At 44.2% G+C, this 16,167-nt stretch overlaps 1 protein-coding gene across 1 annotated transcript in view; it reads left to right on the forward strand.

Moving 5' to 3' along the window:
• Positions 1–16,167, forward strand: part of LOC124776771 (discoidin domain-containing receptor 2-like) — a 783,719-nt gene that overhangs the window by 752,177 nt on the left and 15,375 nt on the right. Inside the window, exons 14-15 of the mRNA XM_047251912.1 lie at positions 722–988; positions 9,239–9,348. Coding sequence (XP_047107868.1) covers positions 722–988; positions 9,239–9,348 — 377 coding nt within the window. The remainder of the gene's footprint in view (positions 1–721; positions 989–9,238; positions 9,349–16,167) is intronic.

Genomic DNA, 16,167 nt, shown 5'->3' on the forward strand with positions numbered 1-16,167 from the left:
TACATAGAAGAGCAGTGATGAAGTTGCAGTAAGAACGGAATTGTAAACAAAAGTGTGACGCGGGAGGGGGGTTGGGGGTAATAAATCATTCCACAAAAGTAGTTAAGGGTTAATACGATTACTGCAGTAACGTAAACAAGTAATTAGCTTCTTATAATTTTCCTTTAATTTACGTCTGTGGTCACAAACGTTTTGTTAATAGATTACCGGTTTCGGTCTTTAATGACCATTATCAGATCTGCAGCAAAAATGGGAAAAACATAAATACATTCGCAAACTGTATACAGCTTAAGAACAATACATACACCATAATGAAAAGTAGTACTGACAAAATTTACATTTATGCGCTTTAAATATGAAGAGGCATACCTGTTTCATAAAAACAAAGTCCCAATGTACTGTAGCCATAGTGGCATCGTCAAATGTTAAATGCAGAATCAGCACCAGCATCGTCAAATACATATAAGTAACATCACATGCACGAGTCATGTTGTCCGTAGTACTATTGTTTAAAACAAGTTGCCGTACAGTAGCTACAAGGTGTTTGTGTTTTGTGACCACAGACGTAAATTAAAGGAAACTTATTACATATACGGGGCACTGTGTTTTCACGACGATGTCGCAGCTTGTGTAATTAGCTTCTGCCCTCCGATGTTCCTTGCTCGTCTCGGCGTGCGGGCTGCGAGAGACAACTAGAGACGGTGAGTGTCGGCGGTTGCAGGGCGGGGAGTCTTCGCCGCCGCCGGTGCCGCCCCCGCTGCCGCCCCTGCCGCCGCTGGCGCCTGGGTCGCCGTACGACGGCGCCGCCACGGGCAGCGACTCGGCGGGCCTGGACGAGCTGACCACGGCCACCGAGGACGAGGCCGCAGACGGCGACGGCGACGAAGAAGAGGAGGAGGACGCTGCGGCGGGCGCGCAGCCGCTGCCACTGTTCCCCAGGGAACACCTGCGCGTCGTCGAGATGCTCGGCGTCGGCCACTTCGGGGACGTGAGTAGCGTGCACTGTGACACCAGGCACTGCTGCAATTCCCTGAGCAGGCGCGCTCATTGGCTGCATCTCTCTCCTGGGCATTAAAACTGCAACACCGGGAAAGGCAACGAATGACAGATTTTACTTATGAAGTTACTCAATGTATGTATAAGGGATAGGAGGAAGCAGACACGATTTAATTTGGGAGTGGTTACCAGATAAACAGAGCGCGAAATGTAGTACATCGAGTCAAAGTGAGAGTGAATGACACGTACAGATACGTCATTCCATCTCGCTTCCGCTTTATGCAATAGATATTTAATCGAAGTGGCAGGCGTATGGTGGTGTGTCAGCCTCTCGGTAACACGTGGCCAGATGTTTTCAGCGTTTGAGAAATCTGGTGGACTTGCTGGCCAGGATAACAGTCGAAAAACCTCTGTAACGAGGTGGGTCAGGACTGTACAGCAAACATGGTGTCTTGCATTATCTTGCTGACAACTCCACAGATAGGTCGAAGATAGGTCACATCTACCTGTTCAAATATGTAAAGAATACACTTGCCAAAAAACTACAACGCCCTCAAGAACAACGTCATTTTATTGACAGGTGAGCTGACAGATAGTTTATCATTATAGGAGTGTATGACAGTGAATTCAGACCAAAGGAGACCCGCATGTAACAGTAAACGTTGTGCAAAATTTAGCATCAGTCTACAGAGTGCGCTCCGTGACAACAACTCAGGCATGTATTCTCGCATGCCAGGCGTCAGGTCATGCACGTGTCCTAGCAATGTGGTAAAGGTTTTTGCAGCCTTGGAGGACGAGTACCCGCTTCATCCGGCTCCATACGTGTCCAGCTGGGTAAAGATCTGCTGACGTCGCTGGCCGAGGCAGATGACATACGGCAAGAACTGGTTTAACGCCCAAGCGACACAAGCTGAGAGGAGCAGCGGAGGCGCCACAACTGTAACATTTCTATACAGGGCAGACCACAATTAGTAGCGGCCGCTTGTGGCGGCAAGCTGAGGGGGGTGCCATGGACGTAAAAGTGCAAAATTAGTGTGCCGTGCGTGTTACAATAAGTAGCGAAAACTGACACGGGTGAAAATGTACGAGGGGAAAGGGAGAAGAGGGGGACACAAAGTTCTGGAGTCGGTCCTGTGTACACCACAAAGAGCACGTTGCCTCACAGCACTCGTTTTTGGACGTCCATTGTCCAGCTGATAAACCACATCATCTATCTGTCTAAGAACCACTGGTTACTTTACGCTGCAGAAACACCGTGGCGGTGATCTGCATCCCCCCTTCCCCGCTCAATGAAGAATGGGTTGAGACTTGTTTGTTATGGGTGATTGCACTCTGAAAAAGATAGGTCACAGGGTGTACGCTATACCAGTATAACACTCATCACTCACATAACGAACAGAACCTACTATCGTAATTGAAGTCAACAGAGCACTGTTTCATTTTCCAGTCAACTGTTTCATGATACCAGAGTAGCCATGGTTGTCTCACTGTTATGCTGTCATGAGTAACCTGGCCAGATGCGTATGTGTTCTTAGTCCCGTGGCAAGCAGACGGTTCCTAATGGCCCTTGATGACACCGAAGGTGATACATGTGGGCGCAGATTTCGTCCCTTGATGGTATTCGGTCAGCTACTGCTGCTCCCCCAATGCTTCGATCGTGACGTGCGCGTGTACTACGCGAATGTCCAGAACCTGGTCTATAGGTGCGAGAATGTTCCACAGACCACAGCTGAAAGTTCCAACACACCACCGATGCCTGTTACACAACATGTACAGCAATTCGTCGATAGGTCCATCCATCTTCACGCAGCTCCACAGTCTACCCCATTCAGATGGCTTCAGCTATTCAAGACGAGTGCGTACTCGTCGGTGGTGCATGGCTGTAGCCTAGAATGAATGTTGCAAAACTGCTCATCTCTTAGCACAGTTACTGCCTACAGCATCAAAACAGAGGGCGCACAGACACTTCGCCTGAGCGCCATCTGATCCCCGATGACCGTTACACTTGAAACACTAACAATGCAACCCCTCATTATGCACATATTCTGCCGTGATGCCACTGAACACAATCCTTGAGACTGTTGCATTTTTGTATCCAGCATTGTATAACGTGTGCTGTCAAAATTAGCTACTGTGCTAATACCTTGATTTGTGTACTGAGTAGCCCATAATACGACACCATGCGGTTGGCCCCTGTGACGATGGCGAATGGACTCTCGGAACATTCGTTCATCTCCTGCACGGCTTAGTGGACAATATGTCTCTCCTCTTAGGAGCTAGCGGAGTGGGACCATTGAAATCTTGCATGGCGTTATGTATGACACTCCTGAACCGACAGATTAGATAACCACATGACCGTCACGGGATCCCGACCAACTTGTGCAGCAATATCACGGAAAGATAAAGCTCGGTCCTGTGGCAAAACTCGTTACACAAGATAGTAGATGTTCCTTCTCTTTACCTGAAGCATAACACGGTGTGTTCTCAATTAACCAACATTCAGAAATGATTTCTGGCTGCGTAATCCTTCCTTATGTATTGACTGTAGATGGCGTTCAGTCAACGTAGTGTGTTTGCACTTAAATGCTACTCACTAGGATATTCAGTTTCATTTGTGGCAGTCTGCCGATTGCTGCACTCTGTCTCCTGAATATTGCAGTTTCGATGGCCAGCAGGGTACATATGTCAACGGAGCGTGGTTGAAACCATTGTGTGTGGATTATCTTCATCGAACATGCACCACATTTTGAGAGCGGCACACTAATTCGTCAAATACACAAAACAGGCTGCCTGTAATGCTACAAATCATGATAAAATTATTTGAAATGAAGTATTAAGTAGCAGCTTTCACGTAGCGTACTGTAAAAGACTTGAAGATTGCCAAGCAGCAACGTCTTTCAAAGCCTTTCCTGCGACCGTGTGGGCTGCAGATTCCTCGACTTGCGCCATAGGGTGGTGGGGTTTCGGGTTCCGCTGGATAGGTCAGGAGTCCACTACACGCAACAAGCGGCTACACGGGTAGCAGGGGTTGTGTGGCGTGGGCTGGGCGGTTTTTTAGGTTAGATGGCCTTGGGCAAGTACAGAAAGGGCAACAGCCTCAACGGGTGCGGGGCAAAGTCAGGACATGCGGGGAACAAGCAGCAATCGGTATTGTAATTGTCAACTGTCGAAGCTGCGTTGGTAAAGTACCGGAACTTCAAGCGCTGATAGAAAGCACCGAAGCTGAAATCGTTATAGGTACAGAAAGCTGGCTTAAGCCAGAGATAAATTCTGCCGAAATTTTTACAAAGGTACAGACGGTGTTTAGAAAGGATAGATTGCATGCAACCGGTGGTGGAGTGTTCATCACTGTTAGTAGTAGTTTATCCTGTAGTGAAGTAGAAGTGGGTAGTTCCTGTGAATTATTATGGGTGGAGGTTACACTAAACAACCGAACTAGGTTAATAATTGGCTCCTTTTACCGACCTCCCGACTCAGCAGCATTAGTGGCAGAACAACTGAGAGAAAATTTGGAATACATTTCACATAAATTTTCTCAGCATGTTATAGTCTTAGGTGGAGATTTCAATTTACCAGATATAGACTGGGACACTCAGATGTTTAGGACGGGTGGTAGGGACAGAGCATCGAGTGACATTATACTGAGTGCACTATCCGAAAATTACCTCGAGCAATTAAACAGAGAACCGACTCGTGGAGATAACATATTGGACCTACTGATAACAAACAGACCCGAACTTTTCGAATCTGTATGTACAGAGCAGGGAATCAGTGATCATAAGGCCGTTGCAGCATCCCTGAATATGGAAGTTAATAGGAATATAAAAAAAGGGAGGAAGGTTTATCTGTTTAGCAAGAGTAATAGAAGGCAGATTTCAGACTACCTAACAGATCAAAACGAAAATTTCTGTTCCGACACTGACAATGTTGAGTGTTTATGGAAAAAGTTCAAGGCAATCGTAAAATGCGTTTTAGACAGGTACGTGCCGAGTAAAACTGTGAGGGACGGGAAAAACCCACCGTGGTACAACAACAAAGTTAGGAAACTACTGCGAAAGCAAAGAGAGCTCCACTCCAAGTTTAAACGCAGCCAAAACCTCTCAGACAAACAGAAGCTAAACGATGTCAAAGTTAGCGTAAGGAGGGCTATGCGTGAAGCGTTCATTGAATTCGAAAGTAAAATTCTATGTACCGACTTGACAGAAAATCCTAGGAAGTTCTGGTCTTACGTTAAATCAGTAAGTGGCTCGAAACAGCATATCCAGACACTCCGGGATGATGATGGCATTGAAACAGAGGATGACACGCGTAAAGCTGAAATACTAAACACCTTTTTCCAAAGCTGTTTCACAGAGGAAGACCGCACTGCAGTTCCTTCTCTAAATCCTCGCACAAACGAAAAAATGGCTGACATCGAAATAAGTGTCCAAGGAATAGAAAAGCAACTGGAATCACTCAATAGAGGAAAGTCCACTGGACCTGACGGGATACCAATTCGATTCTACACAGAGTACGCGAAAGAACTTGCCCCCCTTCTAACAGCCGTGTACCGCAAGTCTCTAGAGGAACGGAGGGTTCCAAATGATTGGAAAAGAGCACAGATAGTCCCAGTCTTCAAGAAGGGTCGTCGAGCAGATGCGCAAAACTATAGACCTATATCTCTTACGTCGATCTCTTGTAGAATTTTAGAACATGTTTTTTGCTCGCGTATCATGTCATTTCTGGAAACCCAGAATCTACTATGTAGGAATCAACATGGATTCCGGAAACAGCGATCGTGTGAGACCCAACTCGCCTTATTTGTTCATGAGACCCAGAAAATATTAGATACAGGCTCCCAGGTAGATGCTATTTTTCTTGACTTCCGGAAGGCGTTCGATACAGTTCCGCACTGTCGCCTGATAAACAAAGTAAGAGCCTACGGAATATCAGACCAGCTGTGTGGCTGGATTGAAGAGTTTTTAGCAAACAGAACACAGCACGTAGTTATCAATGGAGAGACGTCTACAGACGTTAAAGTAACCTCTGGCGTGCCACAGGGGAGTGTTATGGGACCATTGCTTTTCACAATATATGTAAATGACTTAGTAGATAGTGTCGGAAGTTCCATGCGCCTTTTTGCGGATGATGCTGTAGTATACAGAGAAGTTGCTGCATTAGAAAATTGTAGCGAAATACAGGAAGATCTGCAGCGGATAGGCACTTGGTGCAGGGAGTGGCAACTGACCCTTAACATAGACAAATGTAATGTATTGCGAATACATAGAAAGAAGGATCCTTTATTGTATGATTATATGATAGCGGAACAAACACTGGTAGCAGTTACTTCTGTAAAATATCTGGGAGTATGCGTACGGAACGATTTGAAGTGGAATGATCATATAAAACTAATTGTTGGTAAGGCGGGTACCAGGTTGAGACTCATTGGGAGAGTGCTTAGAAAATGTAGTCCATCAACAAAGGAGGTGGCTTACAAAACACTCGTTCGACCTATACTTGAGTATTGCTCATCAGTGTGGGATCCGTACCAGGTCGGGTTGACGGAGGAGATAGAGAAGATCCAAAGAAGAGCGGCGCGTTTCGTCACTGGGTTATTTGGTAACCGTGATAGCGTTACGGAGATGTTTAATAAACTCAAGTGGCAGACTCTGCAAGAGAGGCGCTCTGCATCGCGGTGTAGCTTGCTCGCCAGGTTTCGAGAGGGTGCGTTTCTGGATGAGGTATCGAATATATTGCTTCCCCCTACTTATACTTCCCGAGGAGATCACGAATGTAAAATTAGAGAGATTAGAGCGCGCACGGAGGCTTTCAGACAGTCGTTCTTCCCGCGAACCATACGCGACTGGAACAGGAAAGGGAGGTAATGACAGTGGCACGTAAAGTGCCCTCCGCCACACACCGTTGGGTGGCTTGCGGAGTATCAATGTAGATGTAGATGTAGATGTAGAATAAGAAAATTTATCAATAAACGAGCAAATAACATGTTCAACGGCAGTTTTATTCTACGCCCTGCTACTGAAGGAACTATTTCCAAGTAAACAAACAGAATAATTTCGGAAGTGCGTTCCTGAACAACGAACGCATGCTGCCGAGCTGATTCAGGATCACTAACATTTTCTTAAAACTCTTTACGGGAATTTCGGGGTGGGTTACTTCCAAAAATCTTCGGGTAGTTCGTTCAGCTTGCTTATCTACTGAGGTGACGTTTCCGTTATAACAGTACACTTTCACAGATATTTAAGGAATATTGGCTGAGGATTTCATTTAAGGAAACCGTAAATCGTGTTTGTCATTTGACTCCCACGCCTTCGAGCTAGCCTGTTTGTAGCAAGATCAGCATCCTTCAAGCAACGCACCCAGTAATATGGGGCGTGGATTTTATGAAGTGGGTGATAGGTATTTGGGTAACGGAGCGTTGACAAGAGGAGTAAGGAGGTAGGGCTTATACTCGTAACCTGTAGGAAGAATAGTTTCCTGCATTGAGCAGGAGTTTCCCAATGGAAATTGAGACAGGATGTTGACTTTGTGAAGGAAAAAAATGGTTCAAATGGCTCTGAGCACTATGGGACTTAACATCTGAGGTCATCAGTCACCTAAAACTTAGAACTACTTAAACCTAAATAACCTAAGGACATCACACACATCCATGCCCAAGGCAGGATTCGAACCTACGACCGCAGCGGTCGCGTGGTTCCAGAATGAAGCTTCTACAACCGCTCGGCCACACTGGTCGGCTGTGTGGAGGGGGCAATAGAAGTTTTATTAAGCTGGAAGAGGCATTAGTGGTCCACTGTCAGTGTAAAGATATGATCTATAGAATTCCGATGCACAGGATTCGCGGACATATAAGATTTCAGGTGAAATGCTAGAAATCTTAGTGGAGGTGTTGACTTGAGAAACGGGCTATCAATACATAAAGGCGGTTGACAGATATGATATGCGACGAAGAGAGGATGAGGCTGAAGAGATTTTAGATATAGTGATGGAACGTTGAGATTATTAGAAATCAAAGCAGCTTGCCTTCAATGTAAATAATGTTAGAAGCAAGGGATAATTTTTTTTCTAGCAGTTTCAGTGGTTCATTATCGCATAACTGTATTTAACCTAATTTGGAACACTTACTACTCTCAACGAAGCGAAGAGTTTTCTCAGAAGAACACTGGACGCTGTCTGAACTGAGTGTCAGTTTTTCCTAAGTGTATTTGGCCATATTCTATCGCTTCTTTTCCCAAAAGAGAAGAGTAGTCCATAAAATAACTACTCGTATCGGTACTTAAGAGTGGCGAGGTTAGTTTGGTCTTACTAAGAGTGAGTTTCGAGAATGGTTCGCTCGCAAAACAATCGAACATCATGACCACTCACCCGCGATGCTGATGCTATTGCATGCTGCTCTTTAATGTACTTGTTGTTCTTGGACCGTCCACTGTTTCTACTTTGCTTTTCTTCACTGTTTAGTACACCTTCCTGTTTTCATGCTTGGTCTGTGATGAGTTTTTGACGGTCAGTCCATTGGGCCGTCTTACCACTAAATCTGAGGGTGGAGCGATGGGGAGTTTCAACAATCACAGCTAAACCAAGACCAGGAGACCACCTGTACCAACAATCAGGGATAGTTTAGAATGGCGGACGGTGGTTGTAACAAATCGCATGACATCAGCGGAAGGATTATATTACACGTTCTTCAGCGAAACAACATCTTCTCAGTTTCACATGATACCTCGTATTACCTACATTTCTAGATAATTCATGCATACAGAGGCACAACGGCATAGAAATTCACAATAATTGTATTAGAGGTGTACAATCTTTTACTTCTTGGTGATGTACTCCTACGGGCACATCTTATCATGGTACGTGTTCTGGCCTTTAAGATCAATGATGAGCTGAACTCGTACCTTGTTCGTATTCAAATTAACTGTCAGCAATATTAAGACAGACAGGTAACTCAAGTAACGCCCTGGTTAGACTTTTTGTTGCCGAAAAAGCGTAATATATCACAAAAATATTATATGATAAATTTTTTTAAAGTTTATCAACACATAATTAGTTGAAAACTTTTATCCTAAATTAATGACTGGTTTTTCTATTCAGTAATTCTTAACAGTTTTCTTTGTGAATGAATAAGTGCAACAAAGAGAATGGCATTGTAGCTTCGTTTATGAAGTCTATATGTGAATGACCCTTCAGTATTCCAATCAATGGAATCTGTAGTTAATTGTCTGAAACGTTTTGTCTGTTGCAGGTACACTTATGCGAAGTGAAGCAGTTTCCAGAAGTTCTCGACAAGAATCTCTGCACGTGCAAACTTGTGGCTGTGAAATTCCTTCGTCCGAATGCTTCGGAAGCTGTAAGGTACTACAAACCAGCTGTTAAACAGCGCTATTTAGACTATTTTATTTACAAATACACCGCCTCACAGAAACAATGAAGTAACCACGAGACATGTTGGATGTCAATGTAGCTTCTGACACGTACAAATCGTCCTCTGGTGCGTGAAGAGTAAGAGTAGCAATTCTCTATGGCAGAAAGAATGGCCACTAGAGTGCATTACTGTTGTTCATGTTTGTTGTAAGCAGGCCTGGTAGGGTATATAAGGGCACCGGCGATGTCATGACATGCGTGATCACTGTGAAGGACATGGAGAAATCGCGTTCTAATGTGAGACTGCGTTTTCGGCACCTGATAAGAGTCTGAACTGGTGCTCGTCGTGGATCTTTATTCGGGACGGATGATGGAATTATGCGGCTTCCGGATATGTGCTACATTTGGATGTGACAATTATCCTACGTTGGACTAATTAGAAAGTGAGGGCAGGCATGTTTGTCAAGGTTCTAATCGAACATTATCTGACCACCTGGAAGGAGGATCGTCACATTATGCACCAAGCACATCGCGACCCCTTCACATCTTTCACGACTGCGCCTTCCATCCGAAAACAACTAAAGGATTCCCTTCAACATTTTGTGTCATCCCACGCTATTGACAGCAATCTGGCAGCAGCCGGAATAGGGAATTACCCTCCCATTCGTTGGCTCCCGTTGACATCACTACACGAAATGGCTGCGTTTGGAGTGGTGTGTGACCCAGAGGACTCGTAATGAATGGCGTCGCATTGTCTTCAGCATTGAATCTGCAACTGCACTACGCCGGACAACTAACGTCGGTGAATATGGTGTCTATCTGCAGAGAGGTCTAACTATTTCAATGTTTTGGAAAGGCAGAGCGGCGTTACTCCTGTGTGAGGAGCCGTAGAATGTGACTTCAGTTAACGGTTGGTAGTGACTGACGGAGCTCGGACGGCTGAATGATACGTCACAGACATCCAGCGTCCTCATGTATTTTCTCTCACGCCACTTTCTGGCAGGAGAGCGCTTGCCTGCACGTGGCGCGTTATTCTATGAACTGTCTCGTTGATGTTGGCCTACTCCCGTGGCCAGCAAGGTCTCCACATCTGTTTTCGATAGATCGTGTGTGAGACCAGCTCGAGCGTAGAATTTCTCACGCTTCCCACCCGATCCAGTTGCAGCATGCAGGTCAGAGGAGGTGCAAGCTCATACTGTTAAAAGGGCTCATACAGAAAAATCGCTTGTAAATTTGACTCGATTTTCTGACCACTGAAATGTTATCATATGTCCTCCCAGACGGTGGTATTTCATTTCGTTTCCTTCTACCCTCTGGTTGTTCCACTTTCTTGTCAGGCATCGTTTATAGCAGCAATATCAACTTCATATTATGGATTACAGCTATATAAATCGTAAATAATGGAATTATTTAAATATGACTTTGTTCACATGATATATATAAATAAAAAATTATTTTCAATATTTCACAGAAATTAATATGATCGGTAAACTGATGGCGTTGTCGAAAGTTGAGAAAACTTTATACGTCTTCCTTAGCTCACCGACGTTTGAATACGACACTTACAGGGAACCACCTAGCACAATTTTTTGCCTTACCTTATTATTTCTGCAGCCTCTTTTGTAAATTAAGTTGTAATATACCATTAAGTGGGGTAATTACGGATATTAGTAAAAAGTTATATGCAAGACCCATTGAAACCATTCATCATTTTTAAGACGATTTAAAGAGTAGAAAAGATTTCGAGAGAGCTTTGTGGTATTTGTGTATAATCTACTTTCGATTATACAGCTCATGAGGAATTTCAAAAACCTATGAGGCTGCACCTACGTCTCTGAATAACACAATACGTATTATTGAACCATCTGACCACTTCTGAAGATCTGTCTATAATTTACGATTGGACCCCCCCCCCCCCCCCCAATACAGTTGGACTGCTAAGTGACACCTAGACACGACTGAAGAACGTTGAATACCCTAGTTTCTTTATCACACTATAACTGCACTATTCCCTTAGCGGGATGAGGTCGGTTGAAAGCCATACTACATTGCACTGTTTAGTGATAACATAAAATATTTAAAAGAATTAAAGATTAAAGCTAATTCTTATTATAATGGTATTCATTGCCGATTTATGAACAGGATCATACACAGTAGTGGTCTTTCAAAAGAGGTGATCCTGAAACAGTCACGATGTTAAGAGTTGCTCTGTGCGATACTGCATTAGTTGGTAAGCATCGAAATTGCTAACCCTTAAATTAGGAGAAAGAGGGTGACTTTGTAGGTTTATAGGTACAGGGAAGGTAACTGTGACGAAGCAGTGGGTAACAGAAAATATTCTTCGACTGATCAACGAAAAATATTTAGGAAAACAGACGGATACATCAATGTAAGTCACTTAAACAGGAAGTGCGAGATACCCCAGGCGCAAAATCTGCAGTAAGAAAACCAAGAAACTGAAAATAAATTATCTTCCGAGGTCATCGTACAGAAAAGTCAAAACAGCTTTCGGGGAAAACAAAAGTAAGGACGATAACGCAGACAGCGGATACCATGTGGAGGACTTGCATGAACACGTGATGGAAGAAGAAATTGGAGACCGAAGGTATTCAGTATTAGAATTGAACAGAGTTTTCGAAGGCCTGATACCAAATAACGTGGAAGAAATAGAAAACATGCCTTCGAAACTTCTAAAATTGTTGGGAAAGAGCAGCAGCTGAAAATCTACGCAGGTTGGTTTGTAGAATTGATGAGACTCGAGACAAAACATAAGACTTCCGGAATAATATAATGTGAGTAAATCATAGGGAAAGGCGGGCGATGTGCAGTATTTAGAACCCGGTAAAGGAAAGATGAGAATGGATGAACAATAAAAATGACCTCAGACAGTGTTGCCGGCTTTCACCTCACTAGGACGTAAATAGTATACGAATAAGTCCAGAATATACACTGAAGAGCCAAAGAAACCGGTACACGTGCCTAACATCCTGTAGGGCCGCCGCGAGCACGCAGAAGTGCCGCAATACGACGAGGCATGCACTCGACTAGTGTCTGAAGTAGTGATTTAGGGCTGTCCATACATCCGTGAGAGTACAAGGGGGTGGAGATCTCTTCCGAACTGCACGTTGCAAGGCATCCCAGAAATGCTGAATAATGTTCATGTCTGGAGAGTTATGTGACCAGCGGAAGTACGTATTTAAACTCAGAAGAGTGCTCCTGGAGCCACTCTATGGCAGTTCTGGACGTGTGGGGTGCCTCAATGACCTGCTGGAATTACCCATGTCCGTCGGAATGCACGATGGACATGAATGGATGCAGGTGATGAGACAAGATGCTTACACACGTGTCACCTGTCAGTGTCGTATGTAGACGTATCTGGGTTCCAACATCACTCCACATGCACACGCTCCACACCATTACATAACTTCACCAGCTTAATCTGTCCCCTGCTGACATGCAGGGTCCATGGATTCATGATGGTGTCTCCTTCCCCTTCCACGACCATCCGCTCGCTACGGTTTGAAAGTCGTTCAGTCATAAAGGGTACAGCGGCAGGCCTTCGGCTCCGAAAGCTCATATCGATGATGCTTAGTTGAATAGTTCGCGCGCTAATGCTTGTTAATGGCCCAGCACTGAAATCTGCAGAAATTTGCGGAAGGATTGCATTCCTGTCGCATTGAACGATTCTCTTCAGCCGTCGTTGGTCCTTTTCTTGCAGGATCTTTATCCGGCCGCAGCGATGTCGGAGATTTGAAGTTTTACCGGATTCCAGATATTTACGGTACACACGTGAAATGGTCGTATGGGAAAATCCCCACTTCATCGCTACCCCGGAGAAGCTTTGTCCATCGCTCTTGCGCCGACTATCACATCACGTTCAAACTCACTTAAATCTTGATAACGCGCCACTATAGCAACAGTACGTGATCTAACAACTGTGCCAGACACTTGTTGTCTTATATACGCGTTGCCGATCGCAGCTCCGTATTCTGCCTGTTTATATATCTCTTTATTTGAATACGCATGCATACACCAATTTCATTACCGCTTCAGTGCAGATTGAGGACAAGCTGAAGAAAGACGAAAGTAATGCTCTGTATTAGAAATGAGATCAGCGATATGTATAACATCAAATTGACACTGAATTGACGAAAGTCGAGGGACACCTTCGAACATTGTGTTGGACCCCCTTTTACCCAAGGGACACAAAGGACTCGGGTCGTTCGTCTGCTACCGTAGCCCATGCACTCCATATCTCGCCGCACTATCCCAAAGGATGCATTCGTTGTGCGTTTGATATTTGTTCTGCGGTTATTTCACTCTGTGTTGCTTGTCTCTTAGGACTGACAACTCTACGCAGAAGCAGGTGCTTCGGTCGTCAAGTGAAGGCCATCGGATACTGTTTTGTCCGTTCAAAGAGATAATGCCTGAAATCTGGGATTCTCGGCACACTGTTGACACTGTGGGTCTCGTAAGAATGAATTCGCTAACGGTTTCCGAAATGTTATGTCCCATGCGTCTAGCTGTAACTATCATTCCACGTTCCAACTCTGTTAATTCACGTTGTGCGGCCATAATAAAGTCGGATATCTTTTCACATGAATCGTCTGTGTGCAGATGATAGCTCCGCCAATGGACTGGCCGTTTACACCTTGTGTACACGATACTACCGCCATCTGTACATGTGCATATCACTATCTCATAACTTCCGGCACCTCGATGTAGTGTCCATGAATATGATAAAATGATGACATTCCGGTACCTTGGAAGCAAAATAACATCTGACGTGTGAAGGAAGGACGATGCAAAAGTCAGACTAGCACAGGCAAAGAGGGCATTCCTCGCCAAAAGAATTAAACTTAGCATAAAAGAAAGAAATTTCTGAGAATGCACGTTTGCAACATAGCATTATATAAGGGTTCTTAATGCACCGAGAGTAAACTGGGAAGGAACGGAATTGAGATGTTTAAGATGTGAAGATATACTCGTAGATGGGTATTAACAATGAAGTGGCTTTTTAAGACGAGACATGCGGAAGCTGTCAGCCGAATCGGCTAAGAAAGAGTCGTATGGAAAACACTGACAAGAAGAAAGCACACAATGACATCACATGTGCTCAAACGTCAGCGGAATCTTACATGTTACTAGAGGGATCAGTGGGGATTGAAAACTGTAGGAGAAGACAGGAACTGGAAGAAATTCAACACGTAACTGACAACTCTGAGTGCATGTAGTGTCTGTTACAGGAGAACGTGGTATTTCGCACCAAACCAGTCAGAATACTGATGATATTGGGGTAATCTGGGAGGTTGGTTGGTAGGTGACTTGAGGTAGAAACTGTTAGGATGAAAGCTGGACCTTGGAAGATAGAAAAGAGAGACTGGGGAATTAATGGGATCCTTCGTTTGCGAGAGACAAAGGGAGAAACGGGGTACATTTTACAGAAGAGATAAAATGGACAAGTGATACAAATTTCCGATAGCAAGACAATATATGGAATGTATGTACACGTAGAGTCTAAGATATGTTGTTATCAATACGGCCTCATACTATGTGTGATTGAAATCGAGGTCGTGAGAAATGGAGAAGTATTCTATATGGGAGAGGTATAACTTAACTGCTAAATGATTTTGTAGGAGAGGGTGAAAATATGCAGAAAGCATAACTGAGGGGTTTGCGAGGAATAATAGAACGTTGCAAGAACAGATATACAGGTTACCCAATAGATGAGGATAGGCAAGATTACGATTTTGTAGGTATGGAAAATAGTGGAGGAATGTAATCCCGGTGGTCGAGGGGTTAGTATATTTATTCTCTTGTGGTCTTTCTTTCAGGTAGTTTGTAAATTCCATATTTATTGACTGTCAAAGCTATTTCAAGGCATTTTGTTTTAGAAGGATTTATGATTAGGATCAGTGGATTGCTCCAGAACTTGAAGTGGTTGAGCTGAAGATGGAGGGACTACTGAGATTTCTGAGGTTGGAACTGATGGCGAAGAAGACGACGTGTAAAAGAGATAAGCGGCGGGAGGGGCCTGAGGCAGGACCGAATGGCGTACAGAAGCTCAGCGTCATGGAGCACACTCGCAGTGGGAAGGGTCTTCCTGGAGTTGGTGTTGTTAAAGCTGACAGAGACCGCGTTGTTGGATAGCTCAAAGATGAAACCAGAATGCCATCCGTGGCAAGAATTTGATTTGAGGATAATTACCCAAAATTAATGGATTTTTCGCTTATTCAGCCCTTGAAATGGCTCATGTTCAGGAGGTTGATATCGGAAGAGATGTTTGGACAGAAACCGCGCTGTGTTACAGGAATGCGTAGGTAGTGGTTCCTCTGTTTATAAATGGGTAAATGATTAGTGGGGGTTAATTACCTCCTGCCTACCTCTATCAACCTTACGCTTCCACGCAATTTATTTACGACTTGATGCTCTTGAACAGTCACAAATATCAGTAATTTACAGTCATAAACAATGAAATTATAGACAACCACTTAAATAAACGAAAGATAATAATGAAAGATTGATGTCCAGTTTTTCCAACCACCCAGCTGCTTTATACTCAGCTTGAAGTACTCGTAGTTCTGATAAGGAGCTGGCGAAATCACTTAAAGGACAGTCTTGAATTACTTAGGGCACTATCTGCGCCATCTCGTTCCAGTCACAGCCTGGAGAGTGTCTCGCCATGCTCAGCTGTAGACAGAAGTAGATATACTCCCTGTTCCATGTGTGACACAGTTCCGTTTACAGGATGTGACATGAGGATGACTGAAGCCCAGAAGACAGATGGTTGCCTTCTACATTCTCAAGGAC

The sequence above is a fragment of the Schistocerca piceifrons genome, chromosome 1 (genome assembly GCF_021461385.2).
Source record: "Schistocerca piceifrons isolate TAMUIC-IGC-003096 chromosome 1, iqSchPice1.1, whole genome shotgun sequence".
Lineage (NCBI taxonomy): Eukaryota > Metazoa > Arthropoda > Insecta > Orthoptera > Acrididae > Schistocerca > Schistocerca piceifrons.